This window comes from Trichechus manatus, unplaced genomic scaffold, assembly GCF_000243295.1.
Source record: "Trichechus manatus latirostris isolate Lorelei unplaced genomic scaffold, TriManLat1.0 scaffold00209, whole genome shotgun sequence".
Classification (NCBI taxonomy): Eukaryota; Metazoa; Chordata; class Mammalia; order Sirenia; family Trichechidae; genus Trichechus; species Trichechus manatus.
In genome coordinates, this window is record NW_004444145.1 from 1,992,250 (window position 1) to 2,008,443 (window position 16,194).

At 35.4% G+C, this 16,194-nt stretch overlaps 1 protein-coding gene across 2 annotated transcripts in view; it reads left to right on the forward strand.

Moving 5' to 3' along the window:
* LARP4 (La ribonucleoprotein 4) overlaps positions 1 to 10,462 on the forward strand; it is a 77,499-nt gene extending 67,037 nt beyond the window's left edge. For both annotated transcript variants that reach the window (XM_004388320.2, XM_023742400.1), the window contains exons 13-16: positions 1,367 to 1,528; positions 6,397 to 6,515; positions 6,631 to 6,799; positions 8,957 to 10,462. In XM_004388320.2, coding sequence (XP_004388377.1) covers positions 1,367 to 1,528; positions 6,397 to 6,515; positions 6,631 to 6,799; positions 8,957 to 9,295 — 789 coding nt within the window. In that variant the 3' untranslated portion in view covers positions 9,296 to 10,462. The remainder of the gene's footprint in view (positions 1 to 1,366; positions 1,529 to 6,396; positions 6,516 to 6,630; positions 6,800 to 8,956) is intronic.
* The last annotated feature ends 5,732 nt before the right edge of the window (positions 10,463 to 16,194 follow it).

Sequence of the window (16,194 nt, forward strand, 5' to 3'; positions counted from 1 at the left end):
CAGTCCACAGTAGCCCTCAAGTGGCCCTGAGCAACTGGGGAAAGGGGAGATTAGATTTGGGGTGTCATTAATATATTGGAAATGTAAGGATTGAGGATTGACGGTTTGGGTGAGAATAAAAAGGAGACAAGCATACCTTCTAGTAGGAGGGCATGGTGGACATGCCTTTTTACAGGAGGGAGATCTGAACTAGAGGTAGTATTTTGGATTTGTTGTCTTAATACAGGAGTAATTGAGTGTTAAGAGTAGATGAGATAATACTGGGAACTCTTTGTAGAGTGAGGGTTAAAGAGGGCCAGGTGTGGAACCTTGAGGAACAGACACCTTTGGGCTGAAAAATTAAATTATTTGGTATGTTTGAAATATCCAAGAGAAATCTGAGTGGAAATGGCTAATAAATGGATATCTGGGTTTCAGGTAAAGGTCTGGGCTGAAAATATTTGAATTCAGATATTTTTAGCAAATTTACTAAGTCGGGCAACCATCATCAGAATATAATTTTAAAACATTGCAATCACCCCTAAAAGCAAAAGTGTTGTTTTAAGGGTCATTTGCATATAGGTAGTAGTTAAAGCTATAGATAGTGGATATCACCCAAGGAGAGTATGGAAAGTCAAAAGAGTAATAACCAAATAGAGTAATAAGCAAGGTCAAATAGTAATAACCAAATTTTGAAGGGTGTGGGGGAGAGGAGAGCATGTGGCCATCATATCTGAGAAGAACCAAGAGAAAGGTATCATGGAAGCTAAGGGAGGAATGAGCTCCCAAAGGAAAGAATGATTAGCATGCCAGATGCTATAGACAGGTCAGGAAAAGTAAAGTGTCTGTTACATTTTGCATTGTGGAAGGCATTAGTGACTTGCCAAAGCAGTTTTAGTGGATTGATAAGTACAGAGAAGGAAGTATAAGAGCTACTTGTCAGTTGGATGTATATGATAGTAGGTGGAAAGGAAAGATGAGGAAATTTTCAAGCATGTTATAAAAAGGAAGAAGGATACTGTTCTCTCTTGAGGTTATGGAAGGAGAAAAGATAGAAAATTTAGGTAAGATGGCATTTTTGTTTTTGTTATGTAAATGAGTATAGCAAATCAAGACAGCAAAGAATAGTGGAGATTGGTTAGAAGACTTAAGGAGTGTGGCAGAGTCTAAAAGGAAACAGGAGAATGGGGAGCTGACTACAGATAAATAGGATAAAGAGAGTAATGAGAGTTCAACTGAGATGAGAAGCTGAGAATGTTTAGTGGGACAATCCTGTGCATTTTTGTGTGTGATTGTTTTTGTTTTCTTTCTTACAGCTTTCAGCTTCTGTGGTACAGAATTAGAGAATGAGAGAGGCATATGACCTGTTTTGTTATTTGTCTTTTAGAGACCCCATCCTTCACCAGCTGAAGCAAAGGCTCCAACACCAAAGTTTGACCTATTAGCCTCAAATTTTCCTCCTTTACCTGGAAGTTCATCAAGAACACTGGCTGAACTTTCTTTGGAGAGTAGGATGTCTGATGTTGTTAAAGGTGTCTACAAAGAAAAGGTAAACAGCTGACGCATTGACACATTCAGTATGGTTATCTCTGATCTCTTACCTTAACTGGTTGCCGTAGTCAGTTCTAACACATAGCAAGCCTGTAGGACAGAGTAGAACTGCCCCATAGGGTTTCGAAGGCTGTAAAATCTTTACAGAAGCCGACTGCCGCATCTGTCTCCCGTGGAGCTACTGGTGGGTTCAAACTGCCAGCCTTTCAGTTAGCAGCCCAACTTGCCGCCAGGGCTCCTTACTCTCTTATCTTATGGAACCATATTTAACCCTCTACCCCACCCCCCACCAAGTTTAATATTTAACTTTTATTTGCATTTAGTATGTATTTCTATCATAGTTTTTATTCATGGAGTTTTCAGTATACTTTGAGTATTATAAAAAGATTTATGATAAAGCTATATGAGGTCAATAAAATGTTTCTTGACTTTTGAATGTCTTTGTACCAGTCAGCTCAGCTTAGTAGAACAGATTAGTACAAACTGAATAGAAGGTGTCATTTCCATCTAAGTGTCTATAATTAACAAATTACCTAAATGAATTCTAAGCTAGTTTAGTAAACTCAGTCTTTAAAACAATGGAGAGTAGGTATCAAAAAGGTTGGGGTACCCTGTCCTATAATACTTTAGCGTGTAGACCTCTTTATATCCTAAATCCTCATGCCTCACAAATTTTTCTCATTTCCATGTTTTTTTTCTAATTCAGTTTTTATTTTTAGTGTAAGAGTACATGTACATAGTATATCTAGGCTTATAATGAGAAACAGCAATGCCCTGCAAGCACTTTCAACTCTTTTAGCTTTTTCTATTGACATTTACTCCTGTATTTCTAATTAATATTGTTATATTGCTGTTTCTTGATTTTTCAATTTTAGACATTTTCTATTAACTTTATATTCTAAAAGCTAAGAATTTAACTCTCTTAAACCAACATACTTAACTTTTCCCATGCTTCCAGTGTACTGTATTGCATAAAATCTAAGATCAGATCTAAGATATAATCAATTATAAGATGTCCCATTATTTTAGTACCACTAAGAAAGTAAAAAGCATTGCCAGTTAGAATTAGGGCATGCCATCCTTTGTAAAACACATCTCAGTATTACTTTTCTTTTTTATAGCTGAGCCTCATAGCACACTGTGATTACTTTCCTTTCTTGCACACTCTAAGTGACTTGCTGCACAGTTGTTTTAATCAGACTTTATTTCACCGTCATCCTGGGAATTTTCCTTCCTCTCCTTTGTTAGATTCCCTTTCTTCCCACTCTTGTTTTAGTCGCGAGCATTATGGTGGGTCACATCTTCCAACACTTCATGAAGAAGTGGTTATGGGGTATAAATGTTTTGAGAGCTGATATTCTGAAAATGTTTTTCTGCTCTCACATTTCATTAGCAGTTTAAAATTTGATTAGTAGTGTAAAATTCTTGATTAAAAATCTGTTTCCCTCAGAATTTTAAAGGTATTATTCCATTGTTTTCCTGTTCAAAAAACTAGTGAAATATGGTAGTTATTTTGTCAATTCTAAGATATACTTTTTCATGTTTACCACCTTTAAAAATCAGTCTTATAATTGTAAGCTGTTATAGTATAAGTGGCAGTGTTTTTTTCTTAATGGTACATAAAATAATGGTGTGTTTTACAATCGATGGCTTCTCAGATTTGGTGAGGTGTCTCTCACACACACATACATTTTTAAGGAATAATAATAAAGTGCCCTCCCCCTGATAACCTCAACGCACAATCTTAGCAACCCCAAATGTATTCCTACCCTAGTACAGTTCTTCCTCCCCTTCGTTTCTCCCCTTAAAGGTAAACATTATCCTAACTTTATGATTTTCTTGCTTTTGCTTTTCTTTATAGTTTTACCATTCTGGGCTGGCAAGGTTCGTAAAAGCCTAGATAGTAAATATTTCAGGCTTTGCAGGCCACAAACGGTTCCTGTTGCATTTTCTTAGTTTGTTAATTTTTACAACCCTTTAAAAATGGACAAACCATTCTTAGTTCTAAGCCATACCAAAATAAGCCCCAGATTGAATTTGGCCTGCAGGCCTCCATTTACCAACCCTTGCCCTAGACAAGATATCATTTAGTGTGTCTGTTTTTAAATACTGTGTAAATGTAATCTTACAGTATGTATTCTTCTGTTACTTCTTTAGCTCTTTATTTTTTTTGATTTATCACTGTTGATACAGATGACTATAGTTAGTTCATCTTACACTGTTGTATTCTATTGTAAGACTATACCATTTATTCATTCTACTGTTGATGGATAGTTGAGCTGTTTCCTTTTTTGTCATTATAAGCAATGCTGCTATGAATGTTCAGATCTTCTGTTCCTGTGAGCAAGAGCTTTTCTAGGGTATATGCAATGGAATTGCTGGGTCATAGGACATGTTCTTTTAAAAATTTAATTACTAATGAGTATTGTTTCGTGTTTATTGGCCATTTGAATTTCTTCTTTTGTAAAAGAGTCAAGTATTTTGCACATATTTTTCTATTGGATTGTCTCTTAGAGATTCATGGAATTTTAAAAAAAATATATTCTGAATACTAATCCTTTGTCAGTTCTATGTAATGTCATTTTTATCAGTGTTTCCTTTACAGTTTGTTCTTTTTGTATCTTGCTTAGGAAATGATCTAGCTCTCAAAAATTCTTCTGAGAATCCTAGTAAATTCTGATTCTTGGTCCTTTGTGTGACCTGTTTTTTTCTTTCTAGAGGCTTTTAGGATCTTTTATTTATTCCATGAAATTTCATGATGCTGTCTCTTGGTATGGCTCTTTTCATTCATTGACCTGGCTGCTTGGTGGGCCCCTTCATCTGGAAACTCATATCCTTCAGTTCTCAGAAATTTTCCTGTATAATTTCTTTGATAAATTCCTCCCCTCTCTTTTCCTCTCTTTCTTGAACTCTTAATTTGATAGTGGACCTTATTGGCTGACCCTCTGATTTGCTTGTTTTGGCTTTCCTAATGTTTATCTTTGTGTTTGTTTATATTTCCTATAAAGTTTTCCTGAATCTTATCTTCTGAAACTATTGAAAATTTTATTTCATTTATTTTTAATTTCTAAGTTTTTTAAGTGTTTCTTTTTTTACAGTCTTAACTTTTTCATGGATCTAGTTTGTTTTTTTTTTTTTTTTTTTTTAAATATTCTGCCTGCATTTTCTCTAGTTTCTCTTTTCTGTTTATTTCTATTTGATTTGTGTGGCGATCCATCACTGTTTATCCATGTTTGTTTTCATTGAGATAAAATTCGTATAACACAAAATTCACTGTTTTAACCATTTTAAAGTGTACAACTCAGTGGTCAGATGTTCATAACTCAGGGACTGCCTGTTCATAACGATACTGATTTTCAGCTAGTGGGTTTCATCATGGGTGGTCCACACAGCTCACCAGTAATACAGAGAAGAATTCTCCAGTCTCCTGTTAGGGTCGTATAAGCTTGCTACTAGCATTCGAGGGCCTGATCAGTGGAAAGCTGGAAGTGAATCCACTAGTCTCTATGCAAACTGTTATTTTATCACCGCATTTTTGTCTGTTGCTTGACTCCTATCCTTAGCTTGTCTGATGTATCTCTCCTCAGAGCCTTTCTTTTTTAACCTTACTATAGTGTAAACCACCTATTTTCTACCAAGGTGTAGGATGTAGTTGCCTTGCTTCATGGACAGGGGAAGTAGATCTGAAGTCTAAATGATTCTTACACAGATTTACAACCAGTCTTTCTGTTATCAGTCTCACCCTACGTCCTGGATTTGAGGGACTTCATATTTCTCATCCCTAAGCCTTTCGGTTGTCCTGGAACTCTAGTCAACTTGCATATTCTCAGTGCCCTCCAATTTCAGCTTTTTCTTCTTCTTAAACATTTGTTTCACATCTTCCAAAATGTTTCTTTCATCTGCTGTCACCTCCTTCCCTGTTATCTTTGTGGGTTTGTTTTTGGTTGTTGTTTGTATGTTTGTTTTGTTTTCTATCTCATTCCTTTACTTTTATTTTCAGAATATTTTAAGAGAAGATGAACATTTGTGTTTGATCTGCCATATTTAACCAGAACTCTGTAGCCTTTCTCTCGTAAGGATTTGTTGTAAATTTTTCAGAAAGAAGTAAAAATCCTTCCTTTAGACTAGACAGTTTTTTTTAAGATAATTAAGGTCTGGCTGTGGTTGAATTACAGCCTCTTTTCTCTCTCTCTGTCCCTCCCCCCACTTTTCTCCCTCCCCCCCCTTTTCTCCCTATTCTAAACATTTCATATAAATGGAGTCAAATAATATGTGGCCTTTTGTGTCTGGCTTCTTTTCATTTAGCATATTTTCAAGGTTCATCCATATTATACGGATAAAGTACTTCATTCCTTTTATTGCCAAGTAATATTCCGTTGTACGGATATATATCTATACGACATTTCATTTATCCATTCCTCAGTTGATGGACATTTACGTTGTGTCCACTTTTTAGCTATTATGAATAATGCTGCTATGAACATTTGTGTACAAGTTTTCTGTGTTGACATATGTTTTCATTTCTCTAGGAGTGCAATTGCTGGGCAACTCTGTGTTTAACTTTAAGGAACTGCCAGGCTGTTTTCTAAAGTGCCTGGATAATTCTGTATTCCTACCAGCAGTGTTTGAGGGTTCCAATTTTTCCACCTCATCACCAACACTTGTTATTGTCTGATTTTTTTATTTTTTATTTTTTTTAATAGCCATTCTAGTGGATGTGAAGTGATTTTTCATTGTGGTCTTGACTTTCATTTCCCAGTGACTAATGATGTTGAGCATCTTTTCATGTGCTTATTGGCTATTCGCATATCTTCTTTAAAGAAATGTCTATTTAAATAAAATTTTGAAATATCTTTTTACTTTAAGGATAACGAAGAGTTGAGAGTTAGTTGCCCAGTGCCTGCAGAGGATGAGCAGACAGACTGCAGCTCTGCCCAGCAGCTCAGTATAAGTCCTCCACCTACAGCTGAGCTTCCTGCATTAAGGTATAAGTTTTGGTGTAGAAAATCTTCAACATTAAGATTACTTTCTCATCTGATCAGTTGCTGAACTGTTCTGTGTGCTATACTAAGTCTAATTTTAAGCTCTTTTTTTCCTTAGCACAACTCAGCAAGAAAAGGATATAATAGAGGAATCCACTGTTCAGAAGGATAGTCTCAACCAGACAACTTCACCAGTTTCTTCCCCAGCTTGTACAAAGCCGTCAAGGCCAAATACTGCTTCACCAAGTAATAGTAATATAAATGCAACTGTTGCTGTGGCCCTACAGGTAACATGAAGAGTTTAATATGTGAGGAAAAAAGATACTAGATTAGTTAATGGGAGAGGTTTTTTTTCCCCACATAACTCTTTATTAGGGCAAAGTCATTTGGAAATAGCACAAATTAGAGATGCCTGCATCAGAAGCTAAAGGACTTTAAGGTCACTGTGAAGGGATCCACCCGGTGCTTTCTTGGAAACTCTACAGGGCAGTTCTACTCTGTCCTGTAGGGTCGCTGTAAGTGGGAATTGACTCAGCGGCAATAGGTACGGATGAAGGAATAGGGAAAGTTAGCCACGTTGAAGGCATGAAGGAGTTACTGTACATTTTGTTTCTTTTGATTGCTTTTTTCTTGATCATATTATGGTTAAGTGAAGCATCTTTTTTACCCAGGTTGTGATAAATTTAGTCATTTTGGACTACTGTAAAGAGGCTTTGAACTTCTTGCAATTCTGTTTATATTTGTGATGCTTAACAAGTTTGTGAAAACTATGAGGGCTACTCCCACTTTTATTCCAGGTCCAGAATTGTTTCTTAATTGGGAAAGTACAGAAAAATGGAGGTGGGACATAAGGTTTACTTACGACCTTTTTATTCAGTGATACAATTAGTAGAATTTTAGCATAACTTTTTTTCTTTTTTTATTGTGTTTTAAATGAAAGTTTACAGTTCAAGTTAGTTTCTCGTACAAAAATTTATACACACATTGTTATGTGACCCTAGTTGCTCTCCTCCTTTCCACCCTGGATTTCCCGTGTCCATTTAACCAGTTCCTGTCCCTTTTTGCCTTCTCATCTTGCCTCCTGACAGGAGCTGCCCATTTAGTCTCATGTATCTACTTGAGCTAACAAGTACTTCCTTCACGAGTGTCATTTTATGTCTTATAGTCCAGTCTAATCTTTGTCTGAAAAGTTGGTTTTGGGAATGGTTTCAGTTCTGGGCTAACAGCCCGGGGTCCATGTCTTCTGGGGACCCTCCAGTCTCAGACCATTAAGTCTGGTCTTTTTACTAGAATTTGAGTTCTGTACCCCACTTTTCTCCTTCTCCATCAGGGACTCTCTGTTGTGTTCCCTGTCAGGGTGGTCATTGGTGGTAGCCGGGTACCATCTAGTTCTTCAGGTCTCAGGCTGATGAAGTCTCTGGTTTATGTGGCCCTTTCTGTCTCTTGAGCTAATATTTTCCTTGTGTCTTTGGTGTTATTCATTCTTCTTTGCTCCAGGTGAGTTGGGACCAATTGATGCATCTTAGATGGCTGCTCACTAGCTTCTAAGACCCACTCACCAAAGTGGGGTGCAGAACATTTCCTTAATAAACTTTGTTATGCCAATTGACCTAGATGTCCCCTGAAACCATGGTCCCCAGACCCCTGCCACAGCTACTCTGTCCTTCAAAGTGTTTGGTTATATTCAGGAAACTTCTTAGCTTTTGGTTTAGTCCAGTTACACTGACTTCCCCTGTATTGTGTGTTGTCCTTCCCTTCACCTAAGATAATTCTTATCTACTGTCTAGCATAACTTTCTTTTTATAGGTTAAGAACATTTTATGTTATTTGATAATGATGGTAATAGTAGAATAGCAGCTACCATTCACTGAGTGCCTAGCGTATGTTAGGGGCAGTGCTAAAAACTTTTTACATGCTTTGTCCTATTACCACAACACCCGTTATCCTCCTTTTTCAGATAAAGTAACTAAGATGTGTAATTAATTTTCTGTTAATACATGATTGGTATCTACCTGCTCTGCAGAGGTTCTTGTAGATTCCCTTTCAAGGTTCTTCGTAACCAGGGAAGAGAGCATGGAACCATTTTATTTCATCATATAGATGTACCATTCTTAATTTAATCTGCCCTTTCTTGTTAGACATTGAGGTTGTTTCCAGTTCTTTAGTCACTGTAAACAATGCTGACATGATCATTCTTAGGGTAAATTTTTCAAATGAAATTATTGTATCATAGATAAATTGCTAAGGCTTTTTATTGTTTTCAACAAATAAACTTTTTTTAAAGATTTTACCAATACACTCTAATAACAATGTATAGGAGAGTGCCTATTGCCCTTTTGGAGAAAATAACTTACTACTGCTTTCTTGTTGGTTAACACGATCCTTTTTGTATTTAATTATTTAGAAAATGTGTACCATAAATTTTTTTTTCAATTACTTCAAAGGAGCCTCGAAAGTTAAGTTACGCTGAAGTGTGCCAGAAGCCCCCTAAAGAGCCATCTCCAGTTCTTGTGCAGCCACTACGGGAACTTCGCTCCAATGTAGTGTCTTCCATCAAAAATGAAGAGAATGGAGCCCCTGAGAAGTCTGTTGAGAAATCACATGAGAAGCCGGAAGCAAGGGCTACTAAGGATTATTCTGGCTTTCGAGGCAATATCATTCCCAGGGGAGCAGCTGGAAAAATCAGGGAACAGAGACGCCAGTTTGGCCATAGGGCTATACCTCAGGGAGTGACTCGACGTAATGGCAAAGAGCAGTATGTGCCACCCAGATCACCAAAGTAAAAAACAAAACAAAACAAAAAAAAACTATTCAAATCTTCTCTCTCTTCCCATTACACTTGAGCCATGGCTATACTGAACTGTTGGAGGGGAGGGAGCAGCCAGGAAGAGAACAGGAGAAAGTAAGTCCTTAAATCATTACGGATTTTGGTGTTGTGAGCAGTAGAATCCCAAAATTCATCTCTAAAGTGATTTTAAAATGCTGGAGGATTCCAATCAGTATAAATATATATATATATATATACATATATAAAAATATAATTTTTCTATTTTTGTTTCTGATTTTAATTTGCAGAGATTTTCTGCCTGGAATCAATTTTGAGGGTTCAGATTTAGCTGGGGAAAAAACGTATTACACATCCTTCAGTATAGGAGATGAGGGATTGAGAGAAAATATTTTTTGAAGAAGCATTTCTGTAAAATTAGAAATTACTTTTTTTAATCTATTTAAAGTTTGGCTTGGAAAATGCCATCTCTGCCTGTATGGCCCTGTGTTGCAAAGCAGATCATTGGCTGGGGTGCTTGTTGTGGGTGTGTGTGCAAGAGTGATTGAAGCCAAATCTGTTGTCATGTTAGTAAATGATTTGAAAACCGAATGTAATACTTGAGTAGAAATTTTTTTTTTCCATTTTGAAATTAGCCTGTCTTTTTGATTTTACTAATATTTCATTCAACAAGGCTGTTAAGCTGATTGTACTTGGAGATGTGACTACCATCCAGTTTGATACTCAAGGACAAAATAGGAGTATGTAAAAAATTGGAAATTTGATTTTAAACCTCAGTGAATAGGTCAGATGGACTTCAGAGGTTTAAATTGACCTGCGATTTTTTTTTTTCCTCTCTAAAACAGGGAGCTCTTTTTTTGGTTGTTAATTCATTTGTTACTCTCTGTACTTTAACTGTCCACCCCAAAAGCAAAATAACTAACCATCTACAGAATTGTATGTTTCTAACTGCTTTGACTAGTTTAGTCAAATCATATAACTGTTCTAAACTTCTGAATTAAACTTTGAAGAATTTTACTCTTGTGTTCACATATTTAGAACTCTAGATTCCAGAATGGTAGGGCAGGCTGACCCTACGGTAATTTATTTGTGTTAAGGTTAAAGAGCAAACATTGTAACTGACTCTTAAAGTGGTAAATAGTGTAGAAGTTACAAAAAAAAAAAAGTTTAATTTGAAGTCATCTTAATTCTGTTTACAGTATATTTATCACCTTCCTTCCCTCCCCTCCTTTCAAAAAAATATATATATACAGTTTGGAATTCACTGAGACAGAAACAGCAAGTCATGACATTTTTGAACTAAGATCAGAAAGATGGTTCAGAAAATTAATGCATAATCTCTCAATAAAGTTGAAGCTCTTATATATTAAATAGGCAAGTTTACATGCTGGTATTTAGAAAATGGCTACAATATTAAAAACCACATTGCATTAATCTGTTTTAAGTCGTACAATGTTCAGAGTTCTGTGTAAGGTGGGATTTTGTTTTCTTTTTAGGGATAGTTTATGATAGTAATAACTTTCCCTTATGTTAGTGAATTACTTATGTACAACCTGAAACTGTAAATTGTGAACACTGGAAAGCACCATTGTGACATAAAATAAACATCTTAGTAATATATTAAAATAAATGTAAATGAGGTTAAAAATTACATTACTGTGAAACTCATCTTCAACTCTAAGTTAAGCTTTGGAGATTTGTGTTAGTAGGTAACTGTTAAGAGCTTTGTACACACTGCACATTTCTGTATAAGCCAGAATTACTCTTTTCTTTGTAATTTACTACCCGGCTTAGCAATTGCTCTTGATTTGATAGATTGATAACATGGTATAATATATATTTAAGCAGTTTGAAACTATTCATTTCCCCATGCTATTTTTTAAATCATCTACTGGATGAAACATACAATAAAACTACCTGTGCTAAAATTTGGGGAAGTTTAGGTCCTTTTACAAAAAAGTGTTAATCATTGATTACATCTATAATAAAAGTGCTCATTTTGGTTTACTTAGATGATGCTGCAGTTGGTGGGAATGGTACACATTTAAAGTGTTAACACTCTGTGAATGGATTGGATTTAGGAGAATAAACAATTTATAAAAATCACTTGAGGATTATAAACTTAATTATTGCACTTGAAATGAAACATTACTTTTTTTTAATAATGTGTCACAGATTTAGGCTTTACTTGTATGCTTGTGTGACTTAGTCTACCCAACTTCTAAAAAAAAAGTAAAGATTCTAACTGAAACAAAGGAGTCCTTTTTTTTTTTTTTAAGAAAGCAACTATGTTCTTCTTTTTTCCCCCAGTGTTATTCAAAGTAGGAATTTAAAGACATGACCACTTTTTAATTTCTAATGAAATATAGCATATCTAATTTAATTTGCTTCATTACATCTAATAATTCCCTTTTTGATGGGATGTATAGGGAAGAATAAATATGTGTATGTATGTGTGTGTGTGTATATATATACTATATATATATTCACAGTATGTATTTAGGGTTTATTTTATTGCAGCAGACTTAAGTTTTGTATTGAAATGACACCTACGAGTTGTGTGAAACTATTGGTTTTTTTTGTTTGTTTGTTTGTTTTTTTAAGCATAACTTGCAATTGATGAGGTTTAGGGAGTTCATTATAGTTTATCTATTTATTTGGTTCTTTAGATGGAGGAATATCAATATCAAATCTTTCTCTCTTCACCCTTATGACTTAATACTTCTTGGGTTGTTGGAGGCTAAAAATAGATACAAATGAGATTTCTGAAAGGAATTTTGTATGGTACAGTGATCTGCTGTAGTTCTTAGTGCATGAAGAGACTAAAGAGTCACACAGGTTCATAGCCTTGTGTTTCACAGAGAAGGTGCATGGAGACCTTGCAGACCCCTATCTCCATTTTCTATCCTGTTACGGTTTTATAAAATCTAGGCCTATCTCTAATATCAGTAATTTCTTTTTTGCCAGTTTAGACACTGGCATTCAAAATAGTGATCCATCTAAATGTTTTAACTGGATTTTGGAGGAAGAGAAGGTCTTCTGGTAATATGGGTTTGTTGTCTTACATGTTCATGTTCATTTGCGTGTCATCAGATGGCATGCAGAATTTTTATTTATTTTTGATTCCTAAAATTAAGGTAGCTGGAGTACTGTTTTACATTCCATTTTCTTTTTAAATAACCAGGTTGGCTTTGCAAAAGGCTTAATGGTGGAGTGTTAGAATCTTCACTAGTGTAAAGGAAAACAAGGATATTGCTGGAGCAGAAAATAGTATTTAAAAGTTATTTAACACTTTCTCTAGTTTAGTTATGGCTTCAATATTTAGTATCTTGGGTTAAATATCCACTGGTTTTACTACTTTGACACAGTTGAACAACACTGTGGTTAAGTCTCTGATATTTGTGTTGGCAATATGTATTAAGCATATTTTAAAAGTACCAGTTTATTTACAGAAAACACAAAGGGTGGAGCCTCTTGATAGGTTGTGTATTGCCTCTTGATAGGTTTTTATAAAATCTTAATTATAATATATTGTTTTTTTCTAATTTTTTATATTATAATTTCGTGGCCACTAATTTAACTTTAGGCTTTTTGGTGTATGTTATGCAGCTAGTCTGAGCTTCCAAGAAGATACATAGGCATTTCAGTTTTCATTAACTGAATGAGGACATTTTAAGAAGTCAAAAGAATTTGTTTTCAATTATAGTTGAGAATAAATCCTCTTTTAAAATTCACCCAATTATTAAATAACTTGTTTATTTTTAGAAGCTGAGAACTTTATGAATCTTTCAGTAGATAGTTTCTGAAAGTGCAACGCAGATATCAACAGACTGTGTATAAAGTAGCTCTGTTTTCAGTTTTGCAGCATATCACATCAACATCAACTTTGACTTTGACCTAATTTAGGTGTCCCTTGAATGACATCTCTTAAATGTTGGGGGATGGAGGTCAGACCAGTTATCTGGTTTCTGTTTTGTCCATTGCTTTAGGATTGTTCCTGTTGTCAAAACTGTCAAAAAACAAAAAGGTATGACATATGCTCATGCATAAAATGTTAAAATGAGTACATCCTTGTATCTGTATTTTTGTTTTCAACATTGCCAAGGTGCTATGGGAAATTAAAGTAACACAAAATTAGAAACAAATAAAATTATTAAAAAGCAGGACTGGTTTCTTTTTCTTCAGGGGTGTGTGTCTAATGGCTCCTTGGGTTACTTGTCAGTAATTTTACATGTTTTGCATTCTCTGGTTCCATCACTATTTGGGTTTCAGGTTTGATGGGTTTTTTGTATTGTTTTTTTTGTTGTGGGGGTGGTATTTCATCTGTAAGGGGAGGGCAGGGAGCCAGAAGATTCAGCTTTATGATTCTGGGGTTTTGTTAAATTGTCTGAATGTTAGAGACATTATTGAAGGGGTGGAAATCACAGGGCAACATTGCAGCTTTTTTTTTTTGTAACTGCCAAGATGTCACCCTTACCTTTTCAACCACACTTTTGCTTTGATTGTATCAAACCCAGGTAAAGGGGTTTTGGGACTCTTCAAAGGGCAAAAGTTCACTGGGAAATTTAAATAGGCCTTTGCATCTTCTAAATTTTTAAAATTTAGATAAAATACAGGATAAAAAGGCAAAACTGGAAAAGCTTAATCTCTAGCTTTTTTAAGTACAACAACTGGTGTGTATAACAACTGGTGTGTATAAATTAATGTGGCCGCTTAACTTTTACTGAATATTGCTAGAAATCATTGGGGTGGTGTTTCATGGCTATTACGTCACAGTTTATTCTTGAATTGTCTTGTTAGACAGTTGTACTCTTTATAGTAGAAGTCTAGGTCTTTTAAATATGGCCTACTTTCGAATTACATTTTTCAATTCTCAGAAATGACTCAGTTTATTCTACCAAGTTATATGGATATGTCTGTAAATAATACTAACGTAACATAATGTGAGCATTCACTTTGGCAATTAGCTCAGTAGAATTGCCTTTTAAATAGCTAAAACATTTAATTTACTAACGAACAGTTATCTTAATGAAAGACAGCTAATGTCAGTGAGCAAAATGATAACCAGTAATTACAGGGAGTTTAGTGTTAACAAAGCTTTTGGGGGCCTTACGTCAGTGTATTAAATTTATCTGGCCGAGGGAAGGGTATACACAAATTATCACAGACACAGATTAATTGTCTATTCTTTTTAGTGAACTAGGTAAATTTGGTTGGATGTGAGAAGGAGGGAAAGAAAAGAGTCTAGGATGAGTGTCAAGTTGGTTGTCGATGGCACCAGCTGGTATATAGAAAGAGGCACACGTTTTTGAGGCACCTGTTTGTTACCTGTGAGATATGTCTGGGATGTAACCTGGCTCGAAATTCTAATTGAAGTCTTGATTGAGTAAGATTAGTGGTAGATTATAGAATGAGAGGAGAGCTGAACACAGAATTCTGGAAAATATCTAAATTGGCTACCCAAGTTTTGGCAAGGATGAGAAGAAATGAGAGCTCTCATGAACTGCTATGGGAGTGTAAATTGATACAACCATTTTGGGGAGCAATTTGGCTGTATTTAGAGAAGGTGATGAGCGTACCTTGGAACTTCACATTCCTGAATTTAACACACACAGTCGGCAAGGATGTTGCAGCATTGTTTGTAAACAATGTCTATCAACAATAATTATATCTTATGGAATACTATATATCCATTGAAATGAATGAACTGGAACAACTCATGTCTCAAACTAATTGAGAGAAAGCAAGTTACATTGACAGTTTGATACCTTTATAATTTTTAAAATATACATTTAGTAAAAGTATAAAATGTACTAATGTGCTTGGGAATACACACCAACTTCAAAGTAGTGGATACCTTTTAAGTAACCATCTTTGAGGAAGGCGGAGGGAGGTGAATAACATTAGAGGTGCATATATAGGGGCTTCAACTGTATAATGTCTAAGTTTTGAAGCAGAAATGGGGAAATCTAGGTGGGGAGGTGGTAACGTGTAATTCTCTACACTTGGAAATGCCTTCAAATAAAAACTTTAAAAATGTAAGGGGATGGTAGAGTAAACATTTCCCAAATGCTACACCGACTGGACAAGAAAAGCAGAAGAAAGAGATGAGAGAAAAGAAAATTGCAAGATGAGTGTTCGACATTGATCAATGCCACAGAGGTGGGATGACTGGAAATTCCATTTGACTTGGCAATTAGGCGGTTATTGGTAACCATTACCAAGCAGATTCAGTAGAGTATGAGTGGGAGCCTGATTGGAAATAAGGAAAACAGTAGACTAAATGTGCAATGATGGAAATGGATCCAAATGTATGTATTATCGGTCTCCTTACCTTAGCCCTTGTCTTTCCATCTCCCCCTTCACCGTGCCCAGTCTACTGGCTATAGGTTGGCTTCTTAAGTGGGATCTCTCCATGTGACAGGAAAGATTGTCAGCAGTTACATATTTACATGCTCTTGTCATTTCTCTTCCTCAGTGTCCATAAAACAAGTCTCTCCACACAACAAGACAAATTACTGTCAGTACTTCTGGGTTTTTCTGATCCTCAGTTTATGATTCCCAGAGATTGAGACCTAATATCACTCCAGCAGCCATATATACAATCTTAGGGATTTCTTACTGCTAAAGTTGTATTAATTTCTGATTAGGTTGAAAATCTCTTCATATGTTTACTATTTCTCCATCAGGTTGTCATTTTTTTTCGTAGGGTTCTTTATATATTCTATACATTTCGTTGTTAATTATACTGGAAATATATTCTTACCTGTACTTTTTTATTTGAGCTTGCATATGATGTGGTTTTAAAATTTTAATACATCCAGAAAACCCTATGGGGCAGTTCTACTCTGTCACATGGGGTCGCTGTGAGTTTAAAATCAACTCCACAGCACACAA